This window comes from Bombina bombina, chromosome 5, assembly GCF_027579735.1.
Source record: "Bombina bombina isolate aBomBom1 chromosome 5, aBomBom1.pri, whole genome shotgun sequence".
NCBI classification, from domain to species: domain Eukaryota; kingdom Metazoa; phylum Chordata; class Amphibia; order Anura; family Bombinatoridae; genus Bombina; species Bombina bombina.
In genome coordinates, this window is record NC_069503.1 from 479,485,395 (window position 1) to 479,513,286 (window position 27,892).

At 42.2% G+C, this 27,892-nt stretch overlaps 1 protein-coding gene across 11 annotated transcripts in view; it reads right to left on the reverse strand.

Annotated features, from left to right (window-relative positions):
* The window catches only part of LOC128660491 (NKAP family protein CG6066), a 739,752-nt gene that overhangs the window by 97,254 nt on the left and 614,606 nt on the right, over positions 1 to 27,892 (reverse strand). For all 11 annotated transcript variants that reach the window (XM_053714374.1, XM_053714373.1, XM_053714371.1 and 8 more), the window contains one exon: positions 12,389 to 12,452. In XM_053714374.1, coding sequence (XP_053570349.1) covers positions 12,389 to 12,452 — 64 coding nt within the window. The remainder of the gene's footprint in view (positions 1 to 12,388; positions 12,453 to 27,892) is intronic.

A 27,892-nucleotide genomic window follows, 5' to 3' on the forward strand; every position in this document is an offset into this window, starting at 1 on the left:
TTCTGACCTCTCCTCTTACCAGAATAGACAACAAACAAGGATGATGTTTGTCTGAAATCTTCAGTTGCTTTTAAATAGAATTTTAAAGCACGAACCACATCAAGATTGTGTAATAGTCGTTCCTTCTTAGACACTGGATTAGGGCACAGAGAAGGACCAATGATTTCCTGGTTAATATTCTTATTAGAAACCACTTTTGGAAGGAAACCAGGTTTGGTACGTAAAACAACCTTATCTGCATGGAACACCAGATAGGGTGAATTACACTGCAAAGCAGACAATTCAGAAACTCTTCGTGCAGAAGAAATAGCTACCAAAAACAAAACTTTCCATGATAATAACTTAATATCTATGGAATGTAAAGGTTCAAACGGAACCCCTTGAAGAACTGAAAGAACTAAATTTAGACTCCATGGAGGAGCCACAGGTTTGTAGACAGGCTTGATTCTAACTAGAGCCTGTGCAAACGCCTGAACGTCTGGCACAGCTGCCAGACGCTTGTGTAACAGGATAAACAGAGCAGATATCTGTCCCTTTAAGGAACTAGCTGACAAACCTTTCTCCAATCCTTCTTGGAGAAAAGACAATATCCTTGGAATCCTAATCTTACTCCACGAATAACCCTTGGATTCACACCAACAAAGATATTTCCGCCATATCTTATGGTAAATTTTCCTGGTGACAGGCTTTCTGGCCCGGATCAGAGTATCTATAACTGATTCAGAGAACCCGCGCTTAGCTAGAATTAAGTGTTCAATCTCCAAGCAGTCAGTTGCAGAGAAACTAGATTTGGATGCTTGAAAGGACCTTGTATTAGAAGATCCTGCCTCGATGGCAGTTTCCATGGTGGAACCGATGACATGTCCACTAGGTCTGCATACCAAGTCCTGCGTGGCCACGCAGGCGCTATCAGAATTACCGAAGCCTTCTCCTGTTTGATTCTGGCTACTAGCCGAGGGAGAAGAGGAAACGGTGGAAAGACATAAGCTAGATTGAATGACCAAGGCGCTACTAAAGCATCTATCAATGCCGCCTTGGGATCCCTGGACCTGGATCCGTAAAGGGGAAGTTTGGTGTTCTGACGGGACGCCATCAGATCCAACTCTGGAATGCCCCATGGCTGGGTCAGCTGAGCAAAAGTCTCCGGGTGGAGTTCCCACTCCCCCAGGTGAAAAGTCTGACGACTCAGAAAATCCGCCTCCCAGTTGTCTATTCCTGGGATGTGAATTGGAGATAGGTGGCAGGAGTGATCCTCCACCCATTTGATGATCTTGGTTACTTCCTTCTGTCGTGACATTTTATCACAGGGATATTGGAATATAGCTCACAGATTTTATAACTGGCAATTTACATAGCTGGTTTATTCAAGTAGTTCTTTTGTCTAGTGTCTGTCTAGGTGGACACTCCCAATGGCCTGTGAGTGGCATTTGATAAGCCACTCCCATTTGAATTGGGGTATAAAATACTGTAACACCAGAACCTCTGTCTCTTTTTTTTTATCCTGCTCCTGCTAAAAGATGGATGATGTTGGACACAGAGAATCTGGCTAAGTATTTCTGGGATAATATTCTGTGTAGCAGTATTGAACAAATTGGGGTTAGTGTAGTAGAGTTGCCCTGTATTAATTACATTTTGGACTGTTTATCTGTAAAAATAGATGTGTATATACCTGTAAATATTTCTCTTATCAACATATATTGATTCCTAAATAAACTGTTTGGCAAATAATGGAGGCCCTCCCATAGAGTTTATTTCACAATTTATCTGTGTTGGTTTTAGTGGTTTTACCATAGAGATTTAGTATATTATATTTAGTAGAAAATAAAGATATTTTAAATTAATAGATAACCACAAATTCATCGCTAGGGAACTCTTTGTTCCTCCCTGGTGATTGATGTATGTTACAGTCGTGATTTTGTCCCACTGAAATCTGATGAATTTGTTGAGGCCATGCCTGGAGCGTATTGAATATCGCTCTCAGTTCCAAAATGTTTATCGGGAGAAGAGATTCTTCCCGAGACCATAGACCCTGAGCTTTCAGAGAGTCCCAGACCGCACCCCAGCCTAACAGACTGGCATCGGTCATGACAATGATCCACTCCGGTCTGCGGAAGCTCATTCCCTGAGACAGGTGATCCTGAGACAACCACCAGAGAAGAGTCTCTGGTTTTCTGGTCCATTTGTATTTGAGGAGACAAATCTGCATAATCCCCATTCCACTGTTTGAGCATGCACAGTTGCAGTTCTTAGATGAATTCGGGCAAAAGGGACTACACGTCCATTGCCGCAACCATTAATCCGATTACCTCCATGCACTGAGCCACAGAAGGCCGAGGAATGGAATGAAGAACTCGGCAAGTAGTTAAAAGCTTTAACTTCCTGACCTCTGTCAGAAATATTTTCATTTCTACCGAGTCTATTAGTGTTCCCAGGAAGGGAACCCTTGTGAGCGGGGACAGAGAACACTTTTCTACGTTCACCTTCCACCTTGAGACCTTAGAAAGGCCAGAACAATGTCCGTATGAGCCTTGGCTCTGTGAAAAGACGACGCCTGTATTAGGATGTCGTCTAGGTAAGGTGCTACTGCAATGCCCCGTGGTCTTAGTACCGCTAGAAGGGACCCTAGCACCTTTGTGAAAATTCTGGGAGCGGTGGCCAACCCGAAAGGAAGGGCCACAAACTGGTAATGCGTGTCCAGAAAGGCGAACCTTAGGAACTGATGATGATCTTTGTGGATAGGAATATGTAGGTACGCATCCTTTAGATCCACGGTAGTCATATATTGACCTTCCTGGATCATCGGTAAGATTGTCCGAATGGTTTCCATTTTGAAAGATGGAACTCTGAGGAATTTGTTTAGAATCTTTAGATCCAGGATTGGCCTGAAAGTTCCTTCCTTTTTGGGAACTACAAACAGGTTTGAGTAAAATCCCAGTCCTTGTTCTGCAATTGGAACTGGGTGTATCACTCCCATCTTTAGAAGATCTTCTACACAGCGTAAGAACGCCTGTTTCTTTGTCTGGTCTGAAGACAAACGAGAAATGTGGAACCTTCCCCTTGGGGGAGAGTCCCTTGAATTCTAGAAGATACCCCTGAGCAAACAATTTCTAACGCCCAGGGATCTGGAACATCTCTTGCCCCAAGCCTGAGCAAAGAGAGAAAGTCTGCCCCCTACTAGATCCGGTCCCGGATCGGGGGCTACCCCTTCATGCTGTCTTGGTAGCAGGCGCAGGCTTCTTGGCCTGTTTACCCTTGTTCCAGCCCTGCAAGGGTTTCCAGGTTGCTTTACGCTGTGAAGCGTTACCCTCCTGCTTTGCGGCAGCAGAGGTTGAAGCAGGTCCGCTCCTGAAGTTGCGAAAGGAGCGAAAATTAGCCTTGTTTTTGGCCTTAAACGGTCTATCCTGCGGGAGGGCATGGCCCTTCCCCCCAGTGATATCCGCGATAATTTCTTTCAACTCAGGACCAAAAAGGGTCTTCCCCTTGAAAGGAATGTTTAGTAACTTTGTTTTGGACGACACGTCAGCCGACCAAGATTTGAGTCAAAGCGCTCTTCGCGCCATAATGGCAAAACCTGAATTTTTCGCCGCTAACTTAGCTAATTGGAAAGCGGCATCAATGATAAAAGAATTAGCCAGCTTTAGAGCATGAATTCTATCCATGACTTTGTCATATGAAGTCTCCCTCTGGAGCGACTCCTCCAGCGCCTCAAACCAAAAAGCTGCTGCAGTAGTTACAGGAATAATGCAGGCAATTGGCTGAAGAAGGAAACCTTGCTGAACAAACATTTTCTTCAGTAAACCTTCCAATTTTTTATCCATAGAATCTTTGAAAGCACAACTGTCTTCTATTGGTATAGTTGTACGCTTAGCAAGTGTTGAAACTGCTCCCTCTACCTTAGGGACCGTCTGCCACGTGTCCCGCCTGGGGTCATTTATGGGGAACATTTTCTTAAAGATAGGGGGGGACAAAAGGTACACCTGGTCTCTCCCACTCCCTAGTCACAATATCCGCCACCCTCTTCGGGATCGGAAACGCATCAGTGTATACAGGGACCTCTAAAAACCTGTCCATTTTACACAATTTTTCTGGGACCACCATGGGGTCACAATCATCCAGCGTAGCTAATACCTCCTTAAGCAGGACGCGGAGGTGTTCCAGCTTAAATTTAAACGCTAAGGAATCTGACTCTGCCCGCTGAGAAACTTTTCCTGTGTCAGAAATTTCTCCCTCGGACAGACCGTCCCTCACTGCTACTTCAGAGTGTTGTGAGGGTACTACAGATAAATCATCCAAAGCTTCTGATTGCTCATCCTCTGTTCTTAAAACTGAGCTATCACGCTTCTTTGGAAAAACTGGCAGTTTGGATAAAAATGCTGCAAGGGAATTATCCATGACTGCTGCTAATTGTTGTAAGGTAATAGGGGCCAATGCGCTAGAGGTACTACGCATCGCTTGCGCGGGCGTAACTGGTGCCGACACATGGGGAGAGGAAGGAGGACTGTCCTCGTTACCTTCCGTTAAAGAATCATCTTGGGCTACATTTTTAAGTGTCACTGCATGGTCTTTAAAATGTTTAGATACCTTAGCACACTTTAAACACAAATGCAATGGGGGTACCGCCATGACTTTTAAACACATAGAACAGGGTCTATCTGAAGGCTCAGACATGTTTGACAGACTTAGACAGCACTCAAATACAGTAAAAAACACTTTTTGAAAAAACGTTACTGTGCCTTTAAATAATAAAAAGCGCACACTTTTTTACCAAATCTCAAAAAAACATCCAATCTTTATGAAATTTTCACCACATGATCCTAATGCTTTGAAATGATTGCACACAAAGTTTCAAGACAATTAACCCCTTATTGCCCAAACCGGAGCAACCGGTTTAACACACTACAGCACAATGCCACAGTCTCTGCTGTGGCCCTACCTTCCTTGGGGATTACTTTTGGACGAAAATAAGCCTCCCTGGAGTCCTCCTGCAATCTCTGGACCCTACACGTGAAGCTGCATGAAGCTGTCTTGCAAAAGTACTTCGCAACTGAGGCACGAAAATGAGGCCCCCTCCCTTTTCACTCCGGAGTTGTGGGGCCTTCCTAAGCCTAATTAGGTGTCTAAAAATATGCCAGGCGTATTAAAACCCCAAAAAGTGTTCCAAACATAAAAAAACACTTTTGCAAACATGAGATTATAGTAATAAAATAATCGACTTAGCCCATAACAGTGTCCACCAGTGTTTAAGCCCTTTAACTAAGCCATCCTTCTATACTGAGTCTCAGAATATGGCTTACCTTCCTACATGGGGATTTCTGTCAGTCTTCTAGCATTACCAAGTCTTGTTAGAAAAAAAGTGACTGAGCATACCTTAAGTAGTTAAGCCTGCAAACTGTTCCCCCCAACTGAAGTTATCCGGTACTCAACAGTCCTGTGTGGGAACAGCAATGGATTTTAGTTTCAATATGCTAAAATCTTTTTCCTCTCAGCAGAAATCTTCATCACTTTCTGCCTCAAAGTAAATAGTACAAACCGGCACTATTTTAAAATAACAAACTCTTGATTGAAGAAATAAAAACTACAAATCTAACACCACATACTCTTTACCCTCCCGTGGAGATGCTACTTGTTAGAGCGGCAAAGAGAATGACTGGGGGGGCGGAGCCTGAGGGGAGCTATATGGACAGCTCTGCTGTGTGCTCTCTTTGCCACTTCCTGTAGGGATTGAGAATATCCCACAAGTAAGGATGAATCCGTGGACTGGATACACCATGTAAGAGAAAAGTTGTTTAATGTAAGGAAATGTGCTAGCCGTGTATATGCTAGCTTTTCAAGAAGTTTTGAGGCAAGGGAGAGTAGAGAAAAAGGGCGGTTGTAAGATGGGGTTTTTGAGAATCGGTATGACCAGTGCGTGTTTTATAGAAGAAGGAAATATACCACTGTTGAGGGAGAGGTTGAAAATGTGTGAGAGTATAGGGGTAAGGGTAGAAGAGAGGGAGGGATTTAAAAAAACAAACAAACATTTTTTTTAAATATAAAGCAAGAAAACTAATGTTAATATTCACAATTCGCATTTAACTTTTTGATTATGAAAAACAAAATTTATGCTTACCTGATAAATTTCTTTCTCTTGTGGTGTATCCAGTCCACGGGTTCATCCATTACTTGTGGGATATTCTCCTTCCCAACAGGAAGTTGCAAGAGGACACCCACAGCAGAGCTGTCTATATAGCTCCTTCCCTAACTACCACCCCCAGTCATTCGACCGAAGACAAGCAAGAAAAAGGAGAAACTATAGGGTGCAGTGGTGACTGTAGTTTAAAAATAAAAAACACCTGCCTTAAATTGACAGGGCGGGCTGTGGACTGGATACACCACAAGAGAAAGAAATTTAGCAGGTAAGCATAAATTTTGTTTTCTCTTGTAAGGTGTATTCAGTCCACAGGTTCATCTATTACTTGTGGGATACCAATATCAAAGCTTTAGGACACGGATGAAGGGAGGGACAAGGCAGGAACTTAAACGGAAGGCACCACTGCCTGCAAGACCTTTCTCCCAAAAATAGCCTCAGAGGAAGCAAAAGTATCAAAAGTATCAAATCTGTTCAACAGAGGCCTCATTTTTAAAAGCCCATGTGGAAGCTACCGCTCTAGTGGAATGAGCTGTAAGTGGCCAGCAGTCTCATAAGCTAAACGGATTATGCTTCTCAGCCAAAAAGAAAGAGAAAATGCAGAAGCCTTTTGGCCTCTCCTCTGTCCAAAGTAGACAACAAACAATGCAGATGTTTAACGAAAATCCTTAGCAGCTTGTAAATAAAACTTTAAAGCACGAACCACGTCAAGATTGTGTAACAGACGTTCCTTCTTTGAAGAAGGATTAGGACACAGTGATGGAACAACAATCTCCTGATTGATATTCTTATTAGATACCACCTTAGGAAGAAACCCAGGTTTAGTACGCAAAACTACCTTATCTGCATGGAAGATCAGATAAGGGGAATCACACTGTAAGGCAGATAACTCTGAAACTCTTCGAGCCGAAGAGATAGCTACCAAAAACAGAACTTTCCAAGATAAAAGCTTGATATCTATGGAATCCAGAGGTTCAAACGGAACCCCTTGAAGAACTTTAAGAACTAAATTTAAACTCCATGGCGGAGCAACAGGTTTAAACACAGGCTTGATTCTAACTAAAGCCTGACAAAACGCCTGAACGTCTGGAACATCTGCCAGACGCTTGTGCAAAAGAATAGACAGAGCAGAAATCTGTCCCTTTAAGGAACTAGCTGACAATCCCTTCTCCAATCCTTCTTGGAGAAAGGATAATATCCTAGGAATCCTGACTTTACTCCATGAGTAACCCTTGGATTCACACCAATGAAGATATTTACACCATATCTTATGATAGATTTTCCTGGTGACAGGCTTTCGAGCCTGAATTAAGGTATCAATGATCGACTCGGAGAAACCACGTTTTGATAAAATCAATCGTTCAATCTTCAAGCAGTCATCCGCAGAGAAATTAGATTTGGATGTTTGAATGGACCTTGGAGTAGAAGGTCCTGCCTCAGCGGCAGAGTCCATGGTGGAAGGGATGACATGTCCACCAGATCTGCATACCAAGTCCTGCGTGGCCACGCAGGTGCTATCAAAATCACAGAAGCTCTCTCCTGCTTGATCTTGGCAATCAGACGAGGGAGGAGAGGAAATGGTGGAAACACATAAGCCAGGCTGAAGGACCAGGGCACTGCTAGAGCATCTATCAGCGCTGCCTGGGGATCCCTTGACCTGGACCCGTAACAAGGAAGCTTGGCGTTCTGACGAGACGCCATCAGATCCAGTTCTGGCTTGCCCCATAGTTGAATCAGCTGGGCAAATACCTCCGGATGGAGCTCCCACTCCCCCGGATGAAAAGTCTGCCGACTTAGAAAATCTGCCTCCCAGTTCTCTACTCCTGGGATATGGATAGCTGAGAGATGGCAAGAGTGAACCTCTGCCCATAGAATTATCTTTGAAACCTCCAACATTGCCAGGGGGCTTCTTGTTCCCCCCTGATGGTTGATATAGGCTACAGTCGTGATATTGTCCGACTGAAATCTGATGAACCTGACTGCAGCTAGTTGAGGCCAAGCCTGAAGAGCATTGAATATCGCTCTCAGTTCCAGAATGTTTATCGGAAGGAGGGCTTCCTCCTGAGTCCACGAACCCTGAGCCTTCAGGGAGTTCCAGACTGCGCCCCAGCCCAGAAGGCTGGCATCTGTCGTCACTATAGTCCACTCTGGCCTGCGGAAACTCATTCCCCTGGACAGATGGACCCGAGATAACCACCAGAGAAGAGAATCCCTGGTCTCTTGATCCAGATTTAGCAGAGGGGACAAATCTGTGTAATCCCCATTCCACTGATTGAGCATGCAAAGTTGCAGTGGTCTGAGATGTAGGCGGGCAAACGGAACTATGTCCATTGCCGCTACCATTAGGCCGATTACTTCCATACACTGAGCCACTGACGGCCGAGAAGTAAAATGAAGAGCACGGCAGGAAGTTAAAAGCTTTGATAACCTGACCTCTGTCAGAAAAATTTTCATTTCTACTGAATCTATCAGTGTTCCTAGGAAGGAAACTCTTGTGAGAGGGGAGAGAGAACTCTTTTCTTTGTTCACCTTCCACCCGTGAGACCTCAGAAAGGCCAGAACAATGTCCGAATGGGACTTGGCGATTTGAAAAGTCGACGCCTGTATCAGTATGTCGTCTAGGTAAGGAGCCACCGATATGCCCCGTGGCCTTACAACCGCCAGTAGGGACCCTAGAACCTTCGTAAAGATTCTTGGTGCCGTGGCTAACCTGAAGGGAAGAGCCACAAACTGGAAATGCCTGTCTAAGAAGGCAAACCTGAGGAACTGATAATGATCTCTGTGAATCGGAATGTGGAGATAAGCATCCTTTAAGTCCACGGTAGTCATATATTGACCCTCCTGGATCATAGGGAGGATGGTTCGGATAGTCTCCATCTTGAAGGATGGGACCCTGAGAAATTTGTTTAGGATCTTGAGATCCAAGATTGGTCTGAAAGTTCCCTCTTTTTGGGGAACTATAAACAGATTTGAATAGAAGCCCTGCCCCTGTTCCTCCCTTGGAACTGGGTGGATCACTTCCATAACCAGTAGGTCTTGAACACAACGTAAGAATGCCTCTCTCTTTATCTGGTTTACAGATAATTGTGAGAGATGAAATCTCCCCTTTGGAGATGAAGCTTTGAAGTCCAGAAGATATCCCTGGAAAACAATCTCTAATGCCCAGGGATCCTGGACGTCTCTTGCCCAAGCCTGGGCGAAGAGAGAAAGTCTGCCCCCCACTAGATCCGGTCCCGGATCGGGGGCTACTCCTTCATGCTGTCTTAGAGGCAGCCGCAGGTTTTTTGGCCTGCTTCCCCTTGTTCCAAGCCTGGTTAGGTCTCCAGACTGGTTTGGACTGGGCGAAATTTCCCTCTTGTTTTGCATTAAAGGAAACTGAAGCTGCGCCACTCTTGAAGTTTCGAAAGGAACGAAAATTATTCTGTTTGGTCCTTAACTTATTGGACCTATCCTGAGGAAGGGCGTGACCTTTTCCTCCAGTAATATCAGAAATGATCTCCTTCAGACCGGGCCGAATAGGGTCTGTCCCTTGAAGGGGATGTTAAGAAGCTTAGACTTTGAAGTAACGTCTGCTGACCAGGACTTAAGCCATAGCGCCCTACGCGCCAAAATGGCAAAACCTGAATTCTTAGCCGTTAGCTTGGCTAAATGAAAAATGGCGTCAGAAATAAAGGAGTTAGCTAACTTAAGAGCTTTAATCCTGTCTAGAATATCGTCTAACGGAGTCTCCACCTGTAGAGCCTCCTCAAGAGACTCAAACCAAAAAGCCGCTGCAGCAGTAACTGGGGCAATGCATGCAAGAGGCTGGAGAATAAAACCTTGATGTATAAAAATTTTCTTAAGGAGACCCTCCAATTTTTTATCCATAGGATCTAGGAAAGCACAACTGTCCTCGACGGGGATAGTCGTACGCTTAGCTAGAGTAGAGACTGCTCCCTCCACCTTAGGAACCGTCTGCCACGAGTCCCAAATGGTGGCATCTATCGGAAACATCTTTTTGAAAGCAGGAGGGGGAGAGAACGGCACACCTGGTCTATCCCATTCCTTAATAATAATTTCCGAAAACCTCTTAGGGACTGGAAAAACATCAGTGTAAACAGGCACTGCAAAGTATTTGTCTATTTTACACAATTTCTCTGGAACCCCAATGGGGTCACAGTCATCCAGAGTCGCTAAAACCTCCCTAAGCAATAAGCGGAGGTTTTCAAGCTTAAATTTAAACGCTGTCATTTCAGAATCAGACTGAAGTAACGCCTTCCCTGAGTCTGAAATGTCACCCACAGATAGAAGCTGCCTCGGCTTCTGAGTATTGTGAGGGTATATCGGACACAGGCATTATAGCGTCAGAAAGCTCTGTATTAGTTCTAGCCCCAGAGCTGTCTCGCTTTCCTTGTAGCCCTGGCAGTTTGGAGAATACCTCTGAGAGGGTAGCATTCATAACTGCCACCATGTCCTGTAAGGTAAAAGAATTAGACGCGCTAGATGTACTTGGAGTCACTTGAGCGGGAGTTATAGGTTCTGACACATGGGGAGAGTTAGATGGCATAATCTCCCTCTTTTCAGTCAGAGAATCCCCTGGAGATAAATCTTTAAGCGCCATAATATGGTCTTTATAGAAATTTCAGTACATTTGGTACACATTCTAAGAGGGGGTTCCACCATGGCTTCCAAACATATTGAACAAGGAGTTTCCTCTATGTCAGACATGTTTAACAGACTAGTAATGAGACAAGCAAGCTTGGAAAACACTTTAATAAAGGTGAAACAGCAATTAAACAAAAACGTTACTGTGCCTTTAAGAAAAAAAAAAATAGCACTTAAACTGCAAAACAGTGTAAAAATACAGTAAAGTCTTTGAAATTTTTACAGTGTGAGTAAGGGACTAAAGCAACATTGCACCCACTTGCAAATGGATGATTAACCCCTTAGGCCCCAAATAAAGACTTATCTCCCTCCGAGAAAAAACGTCCTATTTATGAAATCATGTAAACGTTTTGTCACTAAGTAATATGAATATTAACACGAGTATTACCCTGTTTTGCAAGCATGATCCCAGTCGCTGTTAAATCACTGCATCAGGCTTACCTCAAATACACAAGGCTCTGTCAGCATTTTTTTCTAGAACTTATTCATCTCTCTAGAAATAAAAATACTGAACATACCTCAAAGCAGGTAGTCTGCAGACCATTCCCCCAACTGAAGTTTTCCCATATTCTTCAGTTATGTGTGAGAACAGCAATGGACCTTAGTCCAATTTCTGCCTGAGAGTAAAACAGTACAACGCCGGTACCGTTTAAAAATAACAAACTCTTGATTGAAGGTAAAACTACACTAAGTCACCACATATCTCTTGATACTTCCTTTCTTGTCGAGAGTTGCAAGAGAATGACTGGGGGTGGCAGTTAGGGGGGGAGCTATATAGACAGCTCTGCTGTGGGTGTTCTCTTGCAACTTCCTGTTGGGAAGGAGAATATCCCACAAGTAATGGATGAACCCGTGGACTGGATACACCTTACAAGAGAAATATGAAGCTTATAGCTGTGCTCACATCCCCAAAAATATTTCAATAAAAAATGTGGACTTTGTTAAAGGGACAGTTTAGTCCAAAATAAACTTTGATTCAGATAGGGCATGCAATTTTAAACAACTTTCCAATTTACTTTAATCACCAATTTTGCTTTGTCCTCTTGTTATTCTTAGTTGAAAGCTAAACCTAGGTAGGCTCATATGATAATTTCTTAGACCTTGAAGGCTGCCTATTATCTGAATGAATTTTGACAGTTTGTCAAAATTCGTTAGTTCATGTGTGTCATATAGATAACATTGTGCTCACGCATGTGGAGTTACCAAGGAGTCAGCACTGACTGGCTAAAATGCAAGTCTGTCAAAAGAACTATAATAAGGGGGCAGTCTGCAGAGGCTTAGCTATAAGGTAATCACAGAAGTAAAAAGTGTATTAATAAAACTGTGTTGGTTATGCAAAACTATAGAATGGGTAATAAAGGGATCTATCTTTTAAAACAATAAAAATTCTGGTGTAGGCTGTCCCTTTAAATAATGTAGTCCTGGTAAAGGATATGACATGCATTGAGTGTCAAATCCAAGTCAATCCCAAATGTTAAAACCAGGATTTTCCCTGCTTTTATGCATAGGTGTGTGCATGCATGTAAAGTATTTATGCAGAGGTGTGTGCATGTATGTACAGTATGTATGTAAATACATGCTTAAAAATCAATTTCCAAGAAAAAGTATGTGAAATACCTGAGAGCATCTGGTCACGATCTCTTTTCCTTTGCCTTTTCCTTTGCCGTTTTGAAATGTTCATCTAAAGTATAAAAAAAGCAGAAAAAAACACAATTTATGCTTTACTGATAAATTCTTGGCAGGGAGAGTCCACAAATTAATTACGTATTGGGAAATACTTTACCTGGCTACCACAACAAGGCTTTACATATCTCTCCTACTTCCCCTTCCCTCTAAGTAGTTCAAGCCGAGGATAAAGAAAAGTAGAGAAATAAAATGGGTATTTAGGTGCCAAGACTGCTGCCACATCAAATGCAGGTCAGGTTCTAGATACTCACTGCCTAGCAAGAAAATAATTTACCAGGTAAGAATAAATTATGTTTTCTTTCTAATGGCAGTGAGAGTCCACAAAGGTATGCAAAGAAGATCAAGTAGCAGCCTTACAAATCTGTTCAACTGACACTTCATTCTTAAAGGCCCATGAAGAGGACACTGCACGGTGGAATGTACTATAATTCCAGATGGGGGCTGCTGGCCTGCTTCTAAATACGCCATGTGAATCACACTTCTAAGCCACAAGGACAGAGTAACAGCAGTGGCCTGTTACGAGGAAGACAAACAAAACTACTTGGTAGCATAAAGATTTTACAGCTCTAACAACATCCAAATTATGTAACAACCCCTTCACAGAAGAGAAAGGGTTGGGAAAAAAGGATGGTACATCAATTTTCTGCTTGATATTGTGTGTGGAAACAACCTTAGGAAAAAACCCTATCTTCATTTGCACTACAGCCTTATCTGTATGAATAATCAAATAAGGTGGGTCACATTGAAGAGCAGGCAACTCTGATACTCTACAAGCAGAAGAAATAGCAAGCAAGAACAAAACCTTCCAAGATGAAAGTTCACTATCAACTAAATGCATAGACTCAAAAGGAGCCTGCTGAAGAACCCGCAGAACAAGACTGAGGAGTAACTGGTTTCAAAACGGGCCTAATTCTAGCTAAAGCTTTAACAAAGGACTTAACATCTGGCATCAAGCCAACTTCCTATGCAACAAAACCGAAAAGGCAGACAGCTGGCCCTTAAATGTACAAGTCAACAGGCCCTTCTCAATACCATCCTGAAGGAACTGAAGAAACCGTGGAATCTTCACCCTATGCCAGGGTAACCCTCTATCTGAACACCAAGACGGATAAATCCTCCACACTTTATGATAAATATGCCTATAGACAGGCTTTCTGGCCTGAATCAAAGTATCAATTACCATCTCTGAGATTCCTCTCTGAGACAAAACTAAACATTTAATCTCCATAATGAATGTTCCCAACAAGGAGAGTGCAGTACAGCTGTAAGGAAGGAATTACATAACTGTACAGGGGGGCAGACAGTGTTAAGTTTACAGAGCTTACACTTATTTAACTCCAATATTAGAAAAACAAAATGTATGCTTACCTGATACATTTATTTCTCTTGTGGTGTATCCAGTCCACGGATTCATCCATTACTTGTGGGATAGTCTCCTTCCCAACAGGAAGCTGGAAGAGGACACCCACAGCAGAGCTGTCTATATAGCTCCCCCCCCAACTGCCACTTCCAGTCATTCGACCAAAGACAAGCAAGAGAAAGGAGAAACTATAGGGTGCATTGGTGACTGTAGTTTAAAATTAAAAAACACCTGCCTTAAAATGACAGGGCGGGCCGTGGACTGGATAAACCACAAGAGAAATAAATTTATCAGGTAAGCATAAATTTTGTTTTCTCTTGTAAGGTGTATCCAGTCCACGGATTCATCCATTACTTGTGGGATACCAATACCAAAGCTATAGGACACGGATGAAGGGAGGGACAAGGCATGCGCTTAAATGGAAGGCACCACTGCCTGTAAGACCTTTCTCCCAAAAAAGCCTCCAAAGAAGCAAAAGTATCAAATTTGTAGAATTTAGAAAAAGTATGAAGCGAGGACCAAGTCGCCGCCTTACAAATCTGTTCAACAGAAGCCACCGCTCTAGTGGAATAAGCTGTAATTCTTTCAGGAGGCTGCTGGCCAGCAGTCTCATAAGCTAAGCGGATTATACTTCTTAACCAAAAGGAAAGAGAAGTTGCTGAAGCCTTTTGGCCTTTCCTCTGTCCAGAGTAGACAACAAACAATGCAGATGTTTGACGAAAATCTTTAATAGCTTGTAAATAAAACTTTAAAGCACGAACCACGTCAAGATTGTGTAATAGACGTTCCTTCTTTGAAGAAGGATTAGGACACAGTGACGGAACAACAATCTCCTGATTGATATTCTTATTAGATACCACCTTAGGAAGAAACCCAGGTTTGGTACGCAAAACTATCTTATCTGCATGGAAGATCAGATAAGGGGAATCACACTGCAAGGCAGATAACTCTGGAGCTCTTCGAGCCGAAGAGATAGTTACCAAAAACAGAACTTTCCAAGATAAAAGCTTAATATCTATGGAATGCAGAGGTTCAAACGGAACCCCTTGAAGAACTTTAAGAACTAAATTTAAACTCCACGGCGGAGCAACAGGTTTAAACGCAGGCTTGATTCTAACTAAAGCCTGACGCTTGTGCAAAAGAATAGACAGAGCAGAAAATCTGCCCCTTTAAGGAACTAGCTGACAATCCCTTCTCCAATCCTTCTTGGAGAAAAGATAATATCCTGGGAATCCTGACTTTACTCCATGAGTAACCCTTGGATTCACACTATATCTTATGATAGATTTTCCTGGTGACAGGCTTTCGAGCCTGCATTAAGGTATCAATGACCGATTCGGAGAAACCACGTTTTGATAAAATCAAGCGTTCAATCTCCAAGCAGTCAGACGCAGAGAAATTAGATTTGGATGGTTGAAAGGACCCTGAAGTAGAAGGTCCTGCCTCAGCGGTAGAGTCCATGGTGGAAGGGATGACATGTCCACCAGATCTGCATACCAAGTCCTGCGTGGCCACGCAGGTGCTATCAAAATCACTGAAGCTCTCTCCTGCTTGATCTTGGCAATCAGACGAGGGAGCAGAGGAAACGGTGGAAACACATAAGCCAGGTTGAAAGACCAAGGCGCTGCTAGAGCATCTATCAGCGCTGCCTTGGGATCCCTGGACCTGGATCCATAACAAGGAAGCTTGGCGTTCTGACGAGACGCCATGAGATCCAGTTCTGGTTTGCCCCAAAGTTGTATCAACTGTCGACTTAGAAAATCCGCCTCCCAGTTCTCTACTCCTGGGATATGGATAGCTTATAGATGGCAAGAGTGAACCTCTGCCCATAGAATTATTTTTGAAACCTCCAACATTGCTAGGGAACTCCTTGTTCCCCCTTGATGGTTGATGTAGGCTACAGTCGTGATGTTGTCCGACTGAAATCTGATGAACCTGACCGCAGCTAGCTGAGGCCAAGCCTGAAGAGCATTGAATATCGCTCTTAGTTCCAGAATGTTTATCGGAAGGAGTGTCTCCTCCTGAGTCCACAAGCCCTGAGCCTTCAGTGAGTTCCAGACTGCACCCCAGCCCAGAAGGCTGGCATCTGTCGTTACTATTGTCCAATCTGGCATCTGTCCAAGGTCATACCCTTAGACAGATGGACCCGAGATAACCACCAGAGAAGAGAATCCCTGGTCTCTTGATCCAGATTTAGTAGAGGGGACAAATCTGTGTAATCCCCATTCCACTGACTGAGCATGCAGAGTTGCAGCGGTCTGAGATGTAGGCGGGCAAACGGCACTATGTCCATTGCCGCTACCATTAAGCCGATTACTTCCATACAGTGAACCACTGAAGGACGAAAAGTAGAATAAAGAACACGGCAGGAATTTAGAAGTTTTGACAACCTGGCCTCTGTCAGGTAAATCTTCATTTCTACTGAATCTATCAGAGTTCCTAGGAAGGAAACTCTTGTGAGAGGGGATAGAGAACTTTTTTCTTTGTTCACTTTCCAACCATGCGACCTCAGAAAATTCGACGCCTGTATTAGAATGTCGTCCAGGTAAGGGGCTACTGCTATACCCCGCGGCCTTAGGACCGCTAGGAGTGACCCCAGAACCTTCGTAAAGATTCTTCGTGCCGTAGCTAACCCAAAGGGAAGAGCCACAAACTGGTAATCGTGGACATCTCTTGCTCAAGCCTGGGCGAAGAGAGAAAGTCTGCCCCCTACTGGATCCGTTACCGGATCAGGGGCTGATCTTTCATGCTGTCTTAGAGGCAGCAGTAGGTTTTTTGGCCTGCTTACCTTTGTTCCAAGCCTGGTTAGGTCTCCAGACCAGCTTGGACTGGGCAAACTTTCCCTCTTGTTTTGTATTAGAGGAAGTTGAAGCTGCTCCACTCTTGAAGTTTCGAAAGGCACGAAAATTAGGCTGTTTGGTCCTTAATTTGTTGGACCTATCCTGAGGAAGGGCGTGACCTTTTCCTCCAGTAATATCAGAAATGATCTCCTTCAGTCCCGGCCCGAATAGGGTCTGCCCCTTGAAGGGAATGTTGAGAAGCTTAGACTTTGAAGTAACGTCAGCTGACCAGGATTTAAGCCATAGCGCCCTACGCGCCTGAATAGCAAAACCTGAGTTCTTAGCCGTTAGTTTGGTTAAATGAACAACGGCGTCAGAAACAAATGAATTGGCTAGCTTAAGAGCTTTAAGCTTGTCAAGGATATCATCCAATGGGGTTTCTACCTGTAGAGCCTCTTCTAAAGACTCAAACCAGAAGGCCGCAGCAGCAGTGACAGGGGCAATGCATGCAAGGGGCTGGAGAATAAAACCTTGTTGAATAAAAATTTTCTTAAGGTAACCCTCTAATTTTTTGTCCATTGGATCTAGAAAAGCACAACTGTCCTCGACAGGGATAGTTGTACGCTTCGCTAGAGTAGAGACTGCTCCCTCCACCTTAGGGACCGTTTGCCACAAGTCCCGTGTAGCGGCATCTATGGTAAACATCTTTTTAAAAACAGGAGGGGGAGAGAACGGTACACCTGGTCTATCCCATTCCTTAGTAATAATTTCTGAAAACCTCTTAGGTATTGGAAAAACATCAGTGTAAACAGGCACTGCGTAGTATTTATCCAATTTACACAATTTCTCTGGGACTACAATGGCGTCACAGTCATCCAGAGTTGCTAAAACCTCCCTGAGCAACATGCGGAGGTGTTCAAGCTTAAATTTAAATGTAGACATATCAGAATCAGGTTGAATTGTCTTCCCTGAGTCAGAAAAATCACCCACAGATAGAAGCTCTCCTTCTTCGGCTTCTGTACATTGTGAAGGTATATCGGACATAGCTACTAATGCGTCAGAGAGCTCTGTACTTTTTCTAGCCCCAGAGCTTTTCCTTGTAACCCTGGCAGTTTGGACAATACTTCTGTAAGAGTATGATTCATAACTGTCGCCATGTCTTGTAAAGTATACGCAATGGGCGCGCTAGATGTACTTGGCGCCCCTTGAGCGGGAGTTAAAGGCTCTGACACGTGGGGAGAGTTAGTCGGCATAACTTCCCCCTTGTCAATTTCCTCTGGTGATAAATCTTTTAAAGCCAGAATATGGTCTTTATAACTTATAGTAAGATCAGTGCATTTGGTACACATTCTAAGAGGGGGTTCCACAATGGCTTCTAAACATAATGAACAAGGAGTTTCCTCTATGTCAGACATGTTTAACAGACTAGTAATGAGACCAGCAAGCTTTGAAAACACTTTAATTAATGTGAAAAAGCAGAATATAAAAAACGGTACTGTTTAAGGGAAAAAAACAAACACAAAAACTGCAAAACAGTGAAAAAAGCAGTTAACTCTATGAAATTTTTACAGTGTATATAATAGACTAAAATAGCATTGCACCCACTTGCAAATGGATGATTAACCCCTCAGGTTCAAAAACTAAGCAAAAAAAACGGTAAAAACCGTTATAACAGTCACAAGCAAACTGCCACAGCTCTACTGTGGCTCCTACCTTCCCATAAAACTACTTTTGTAGGCACAAAAACCCTTTACAGAGGTCCAATATGACAGGGGACTCCTTCAGGGAAGCTGGATGTCTCAGAATGTAAAAAACAACTGCGCAATTAGAGCGCGAAAATAGGCCCCTCCCACCATGCACTCAAAGTCAGAGGGCCTTAAAAAACTATTCCTAGGAGTAAAGTAACAGCCATGTGGAAAACTAGGCCCCAAATAAAGATTTATCACCTAAGTAAAAAACGTTCCTTTATATATATATATATATATATATAACGTTTTACATACTAAGCCATAATAGAAAGTAATATGAAAATTACCCTTTACTGCAAGCATGATGCCAGTCGTTATTAAATCACTGCAATCAGGCTTACCTTAACTATATCAGGCACTGTCAGCATTTTCTAGTTCTTATCATCCTCTAGAAAAAAATATACTGAACATACCTCAGGGCAGTTAATTCTGCAGGCCATTCTCCCAGCTGAAGTTTCCCCATACTCTTCAGTTATGTGTGAGAACAGCAGTGGACCTTAGTTACAACCTGCTAAGATCATCAAAAACCTCAGGCAAATTCTTCTTCTAATATCTGCCTGAGGTAAAAAAACAGTTCCATGCCGGCACCGTTTAAAAATAACAAACTTTTGATTGAAGATAAACTACACTAATTCACCACATCTCTCTAGCTACTTCCCTTATCGAGAGCTGCAAGAGAATGACTGGGAGTGGCAGTTAGGGGAGGAGCTATATAGACAGCTCTGCTGTGGGTGTCCTCTTGCAGCTTCCTGTTGGGAAGGAGAATATCCCACAAGTAATGGATGAATCCGTTGACTGGATACACCTTACAAGAGAAAGGACACATCTCCTGTTGACAAACATCAGAGTCCTCCATAACGATCAGGCAATCAGCCACCCAATAATAAATGTAAAATATCCGATCAAGCCCTCAAAAAGCCCTGTTGGAAACGTCTCAGCCCCTCTAGAAAAAAAGGCCACTTAACACGTTGCTGTCTCACTGCAACTGAGCGACCAAGCGTAGCATGCCCTGCAGAATGCTCCAAAATAAGAGGGAGTGAGCAGGGTCAGATGGCAGAATAGCACGGCTCCTATGCATATAGGCCACTTACAAACAAAACACAAATTGACTGCCTAGCGATAATCGGATCCCGGGGGAGAAAATAATTGTTTCACTGCCGCTTAAACCCTCATCACTAAAAAGGACTGCCTGTGTGGACCAAAGCAACCAGACGTCACCTCATAAGTCTAGTGATCTTCGGATTGCGGTAGCGCATAACATGTTCCGGTGCCTTCTGATAACAATAGTAGCGACCGTCTGCCACCACTGTGAGCTGTATGGTCCAAACATACCCAGTTTGCTACAAAACCTCCACCGGAGGATTGATAACCCCATAAATAAAGATTATTTTCCATTTCCTCCCTCGACAATGCATAAATCTTATTGAGCAACAAGCAATGAAGGGGGTTGAAGGGAGAAAGGTTAGGACTTACCAGCTCAACGTCTTCTACTGGTCTGGTCCTGCAAGACAGAGAAATGCCATGTTACTCACACAGGATCTCTGTAATAAGGGAGTACAGAACACAATACTGGAAGAGGCAAAGGAAATTTGCCTGCGATCTCCAGCAGCCACAGGCACAAAACTCTAGCAAGATAATTACATGGTATCTACTTCCTCTGCCCTCTCTTCTAGGAAACAATCCATTTGAGGACAAACTACAATCTTTATCAGAGCACCTCTCTCTGCCAACCCCCATGATTTGAGGCAAATAACTATTGAGAGGGTAGGGTAAGTGGGAGGTATATGTAAAGCCTTGTTGGGTGTGTCTTTGCCTCCTCCTGATGGCCAGGTGAAGTAGTTCCCATTAGGTAATGAATTTGTGGACTCTCACTGCCGTTAGAAAGAAATGTATATTTAGGAAAACTATCGAAAACACCTTGTTGTTCATAAATAACTTATGGTATATGTAGGCTTCTTTTAACATAAGATTAGTGATGTTAAAAGAGGGCAAGAAAATTAAAAACAAACATGATTATATTTAACATTTTTAAAGCTAATGTCTTCATATTAAAAGTGACTTCATATTTATGTACTTATTTACTGGTACTAATGGAGTACATGTTTCAGTGGCAGAAATCATACGTTTTAAAGATGTCTTCCTTTCCTAAATACACCACTCCTCTTCTGTTGATGGTATTAACATGTAATAGACCCCAATGAGCAACAGTATTTCTGAAAAAGTTATTTACTGAGCTTGGATGAATCTTCTATATACATGTAGGAGGAAAATGTAGGAGGAAAAGGATTTATCATCTATTATAAATCTTGTTTTTCTCAGTCTTGTAGTTTCATATTCAGTTACTAGTAGATTAATACCAAAACAATACATCAATCCTTTTGAAGGTATTTTGAAAGAAAGAAATCATACATAAGTATTTGCAAGGCTAACTATGGTATTGAGCCGGTTGTTCGTTCCTGTGAGAGTGCTTCTCTCTGTGTGTATTTAGTCTCCCTATGGGAAAAAGGGGAATCCAGATGTGGACTCCTTGCTCAGTGTGCTTAGAGGAATATGGCTACACCTCACTGACCAGGCTCAATGAAGGCCAAAATGATCGTCTGGGGTTGTCATGTTCCTTGTTCAGAGTGAATTGCCTGGTATTTCTGCGCTGGACTGACTGTAATAGGCAGGATCAGACTGATAAACTACACTACTCTGTGAAAAGTATTACTGGGCTAAAAGAAGCTGCACCCAGGTGGTAAATCGCCATAGAACAGGCTAACAATGGTATTGAGCCGGTTGTTCGTTCCTGTGTGTGTGCTTCTCTCTGTGTGTAAGTATTTGAAAGGGCAGCCTGCTAGAGGCAAATAATTTAAGCTATTAAAACTTGGTGAATTTATATTATTTACAACCACAGCTTTAATGTTTGCAATAAAGCCATAACCCTAATTGATCAAGTTAATGTTCGCATAATTTACCAAGATTGTGAAGAGAATCAAAAAGACCAAATAGCTAAGCACAACATTTGTCTATCTTTGTTGAGTCTCTTAACAACGAGGCCTTCAATCTCAAATTTACTGTGACTTCTGACTGAAGAAATCAATTTTCTGGATGTGACTGTCACAAATAGCTTATTGAGAGCTGACAGCTTTCATCCAAAGCATCAAATTAGGGGCACCCCTGTTTCACAATTTTTTCGGGCTTGAAGGAATTGTACAACACAGGATGATTTTATCAGGGAATCTCAAGAACTAACAAAGCGCTTTATTGAAAGATGCTATCCAAAGAAATTGATCAGTTATGCATACCAACGTCAACGTGATCAGACTCAACAGAATAGCACCTTTAATGCCACTAAAAATAGAAAATCAAAATTGGAAGGGCAACAACGCAAGATTAGGTTCATAACAGGTTATAATGAAAATTGGGAGGATATTAGGAACATTATGAAGCATTATTGGCACATTCTCAAGACATATAGCAAAGTAAATAAAATGTTAACGTCACAGCCACTACTGACAGCGCGTAGGGCACCAAACCTACGTGATAGTCTTGTACATAGCCATTTCATTAGACCTCAAAAAAAGTCTAATTGGCTTCAAAAAGTCAATGTAGAACCAGGATGTTATCCTTGCAAACAATGCAAGGCTTGCAATCACATAGAAAAAATATTTTTTTCTCTCTGATAGAAATAGTAAAATTTTCAAAATAAGAAGATAACTTGTAGGACTGAAGGACTGGTTTACTTAGCAAAATGTAGTTGCCCCTTTTATTACATGGGTAAAACCACTAGAACAACTATGAGACATTGAACATGAGGTACAAACTTCTAGTGTAGCGAGACACTTTAAAGAGCACCACAACTCATCTCCATGTGATTTTAAGATAATAGGTATTGATCGAGTTAATCTGGGGATCAGGGGAGCGAATGTAGAGAGAATCCTACTTTAGCGTGAAAGTAAATGAATCTTTAATTTAGGGACGTTATCGCCCAATGGCCTTAATGAGGAAATTAATCTTGGCCACTTTCTATGAGTTATCTACATATTTAATTATTAAAATAATTATGTGAATATTAATATAAGCATTAAATTGTGAAAGCCATATAGCCACATCGTATTACAACCACCAAGTATTATATAACAATAGCATACGGATACAAGTACGTAAGCATAAATTGCAAGCCAAACCTTTGGTGAAACGTACGTCGGCTACTAACACTCACTCAAGTTTGTTTGAGTTCAAGAAGGAATTTTCACAGGGACATTGTAAAAATCTGCAGCATAGAGTGAACGCTGAATTCATGATACAGTATTTTGAGTGCCGGACAGCTACTGCAGTGTGTAAGTGTAGAAGGAGCAGGCATCAGGGTCAATATACTCGATTTCTCCACGGTTTGCATTTACAGGGGCTACCTGGTTATTGACCGTGTGTGAGATAAGCGCACTCCTTCCAGGATCACACACACTGGCACAGGTAGCCTAGGTGCATAACCTAGATTGTGTCTACATCGGATCTTTTGTCATACAAGACAATCAGCATGCTACACAAGACTTTGGAAGTATATTGTGAGATGCCAACATTTCTTACCTCACGGCTCATGGAACTGATTATATATTACTGTGGACATTACGTGATAAGTATTACAACACTTTAGGATAACTAACCAGCTGGCTTCTCTCATTTATTGCTGCTTATCTTTCCGCTGTGTCAATTCTCCTTGTCTTTTAATGGTACTTGGTGTATTACTGGTGTAATGTGTATTAAACATCTATATAATTAAGATGGTAACTAAGGTAACATGTAAGTTCTGCACAGTATTACTGTTATAGTGTACGTAACTATAATAATTAAGTAAAGAAGGTCAATAAGACAGAGTGCTGTTATAAGGTTTCTTTTATTTCTTCTTAAAATTTTGACTTTTACCATTAGACCTTAGCACCGATAATAAAATATATCTAAAGTCTTAACCTATTATTGACCAGAGCAGAGCTACTTTGTTATTGCAAAAAGACCAAATAAGCTGTTATGTTGTGAAATCTATAGAAAGAACATTACAGAGACATGGCTCATCAACACAACTTGGAGACAAACAATATTTTCTGTGCAATCGTCTGATTATTATATGTGGGTCTCCAGTAACATCAGATAAATTAATAATTAAATCCTAAGTCTAATGATAATAATAGGGAGATAAACCTTAAAAAGGGACAAAGTACTGTATAATGGTCTCATTATTGTATTTGAAATAGCTGATCTTGCTTTTTGGAACCACAATCCATTAGAAACATAATTTATATTTACCTGATAAATTACTTTTCTTCATGGTGATGACAGTCCACCATCTATTACTGCTGGGAATAACTGTTCCCTGTCACTAGGAGGCGGCATATATTCCCAAACCCCAAGAGCTCTATAAAACCCCTCCTATCTCACTGGCAACTCATTCTAAAATATAGTCAAGCAAAAGAGGTAGGGAAAAAAGGAAATTTATGTTTGCCTGATAAAATGATTTCTTCTACGATACGACGAGTCCACGGATTTCATCCTTACTTGTGGGATATTATCCTCCTGCTAACAGGAAGTAGCAAAGAGCACCACAGCAGAGCTGTATATATAGCTCCTCCGTTCCCCTCCACCCCCAGTCATTCGACCGAAGGTTTAAGGAAGAGAAAGGAAAAGCTAAAAGGTGCAGAGGTGACTGAAGTTGTAAAAATAAAATATAATCTGTCTTAAAATGACAGGGAGGGCCGTGGACTCGTCGTATAGTAGAAGAAATCAATTTATCAGGCAAGCATAAATTTCCTTTTCTTCTACAAGATACGACGAGTCCACGGATTTCATCCTTACTTGTGGGATACAATACCAAAGCTACAGGACACGGATGAAAGGGAGGGACAAGACAGAGACCTAAACGGAAGGCACCACTGCTTGAAGAACTTTTCTCCCAAAAACAGCCTAAGAAGAAGCAAAAGTATCAAATTTTGAAAAAGTATGAAGGGACAACCAAGTCGCAGCCTTACAAATCTGTTCAACAGATGCATCGTTTTTAAAGGCCCATGTGGAAGCCACAGCCCTAGTAGAATGAGCCGTAATTCTTTAAGGAGGCTGCTGTCCAGCAGTCTCATATGCCACGCGGATGATACTCCTCAGCCAAAAAGAAAGAGAGGTAGCTGTAGCTTTCTGACCCCTACACTTTCCAGAATAAACAATGAATAATGATTGACGGAAATCCTTAGTTGCCTGCAAGTAGAACTTTAAGGCACGGACCACGTCCAGGTTATGCAACAGACGCTCCTTCCTAGAAGAAGGATTAGGACACAAGGAAGGAACAACAATTTCCTGATTAATATTCTTATTTGAAACAACCTTAGGAAGAAAACCAGGTTTGGTACGTAAAACCACCTTATCAGAATGAAATATGAGATAAGGCGAATCACACTGTAACGCTGAAAGCTCAGAAACTCTTTGAGCAGAAGAAATAGCAACCAAAAAGAGAACTTTCCAAGATAACAATTTAATATCTATGGAATGCATGGGTTCAAACGGAACCCCGTGAAGAACTCGAAGAACTAAATTCAAACTCCAGAGAGGAGTAATTGGTCTAAATACAGGCTTAATTCTTGTTAGAGCCTGACAAAAAGACTGAACATCTGGCACATCTGCCAAACGTTTGTGAAACAAAATTGACAAAGCAGAAATCTGTCCCTTTAAGGAACTTGCTGATAACCCTTTCTCCAATCCTTCTTGGAGAAAAGACAGAATCCTGGGAATCCTAATTTTACTCCATGAGTAACCCTTGGATTCACACCAATAAAGATATTTACGCCATATCTTATGATAGATTTTTCTAGTGACAGGCTTTCTAGCCTGTATCAAAGTATCGATGACCGAATCAGAGAATCCTCGCTTAGATAAAATCAAGCGTTCAATCTCCACGCAGTCAGCTGCAGAGAAATTAGATTTGGATGTTGGAAAGGACCTTGAATGAGAAGGTCCTGTCTCAAAGGAAGTTTCCACGGTGGAAGAGAGGACATGTCCACTAGATCCGCATACCAAGTCCTGCGTGGCCACGCAGGCGCTATCAGGATTACTGAAGCTCTCTCCTGTTTGATTCGAGCAATCACGCCTGGAAGGAGAGGAAACGGTTGAAACACATAAAGCTAGGCTGAACGACCAAGGCACTGCCAAGGAATCTATCAGTTCAGCCTGAGGATCCCTCGACCTGGATCCGTATCTTGGAAGTTTGGCATTCTATCGAGATGCCATCAGATCCAATTCCGGTCTGCCCCATCGGAGAATCAGTGAGGCACACACCTCCGGGTGGAGTTCCCACTCCCCCAGATGAAAGGTCTGTCGACTAAGAAAATCCGCTTCCCAGTTCTCTACACCTGGGATGTAGATTGCTGACAGATAACAAGAGTGGGCCTCCGCCCATCGGATTATCTTGGATACTTCTATCATCGCTAAGGAACTCCTTGTTCCCCCCTGATGATTGATATATGCCACAGTCGTGATGTTGTCCGACTGGAATCTGATGAATTTGGCCGAAGCCAACTGAGGCCACCCCTGAAGCGCATTCAATATTGCTCTCAGTTCTAACTACACTGTAGCTTTTAATCTAAACTTTTGGGACAAAGTCCATAATTTACCATAATTTAAAGTGAAGGTAAACTTAATCACTCTGCTATGAAAAAATCAATATAGCATTAAAATTTAATAGGATGTTCATTCATGATTTTTTATATTTTTGTATAGTACCTTTGTTTTCTTGTTTAATTTGCTCCGATTTCGCTTGGAAAAAAACAACCCGTCTTTTTTATTTTTTTATAAACAACGATCACGTTGTTTATACAGCCAATTGATTTTCTGGCCGTTAGGCGGCCGTCAATTGACGTCACAAGCTGATGCTTGATTGTGCGCATTCGCGACTAATTATATCTCCTCCTTGAAAGCGAGCGGGTCCTCGTTTTGCGTATGCGCATTAGGCGTTTCATTTGTTTGCCAAATACCCACTGAGGACTTCGTTGACCGCGATTAACGCATGCGCTTTTGCGAGCGATCATTTTTGTGCGCATGCGCGGTAAGAAGAGGATAGATGTGCACGAGTGTAGTTCTGACGTATATAGCGGGTGGGACTGCTCTATACGTCTATGTATTGAAAACACGGAAATGCTGGATGGGAGGAGATTAGGATCGTAAGGAATAGTAAAATAACGGTTAGTAAATATGGTCAAATAAAAGTTTTTAAAAAAAATAAACCTAGCGACTACCGTGTACGTTAGAAAAGGAAAATAAAGAGCTATTTGTATGTGAATAACTTTACCTTCACTTTAATCCATAATAGCCCCCATCCATCCCCCTCCCATACAGTAAAAGGCCTACTAATGACGTTACCTGATACGCATCCTACACTCTGGTCTGCACTAGAAATAGCCAAATTCACAGATCTATACAAGGGAAATAACATAATTTCATACCAAAACTTTCTCCACAGATATAACCCACCTACACCTTTACACTTTGAAGTTTGGAGATTGTGTAGCTTTCTTAGGTCCTGGGGATTTGATAAGGGCCCCTTAAGGGCTAAAACTAAGTGGGTAACAAGATGGGATTCTAGGTTATCTCTAAAAAAATCTCTCTCGCTCTCATATCAAGACATCATGAATCCCCCATTTTTCTATAAGGCTGCCCCAATCAGACACTGGGAATCTTCTATCGAAACTGTACGTAACCTATCCTCGTTGAGGACAGCTATCCAATTAACAAAACAAGTTATCCATTGTATTACTTTGTATGAGTTATATCTGTAAGTTCTACTACAATGGCATCTAATTCCTATCCGATTATTCAAAATTTCACACTCCAATTGACCCAAATAATGGAGATGCTGTGACGCGTTAGGGACCCCTTTACATACTTGGTGGACCTGTCTGAAAATCACTCCTATGTGGAAGCAGGCATTCCACCACTGCGCTACATGGGATATACACATAACATTCTCCCCAAGTATAGGTTTGTTTCATATACTACCGTACGGCTAGATTTAGAGTTTTGCGGCCAAAGGGGTGCGTTAGCTACGCGTGTTTTTCCCCCCCGCACCTTTTAAATACCGCGGGTATTTAGAGTTCTATGAAGGGCTGCGTTAGGCTCCAAAAAGGGAGTGTAGAGCATAATTTACCGCCACTTCAACTCTAAATACAAGCGTTGCTTACGGACGTGGCCAGCTTCAAAAACGTGCTCGTGCACGATTTCCCCATAGGAAACAATGGGGCAGTTTGAGCTGAAAAAAAAACACCTGCAAAAAAGCAGCATTCAGCACTAAATTACAAAAAATAAAAAAAAGATTACAAGAATTTTAAACTATTTACACCTACTCTAAGCCCCCTAAAAAAATAACAAAGCCCCCCAAAATAAAAAAATGCCCTACCCTATTCTAAAATAAAAAGTTAACAGCGCTATTACCTTACCAGCCCTTAAAAGGGCCTTTTGCGGGGCATGCCCCAAAGAAATCAGCTCTTTTGCCTTTAAAAAAAACATACAATACCCCCCCCAACATTACAACCCA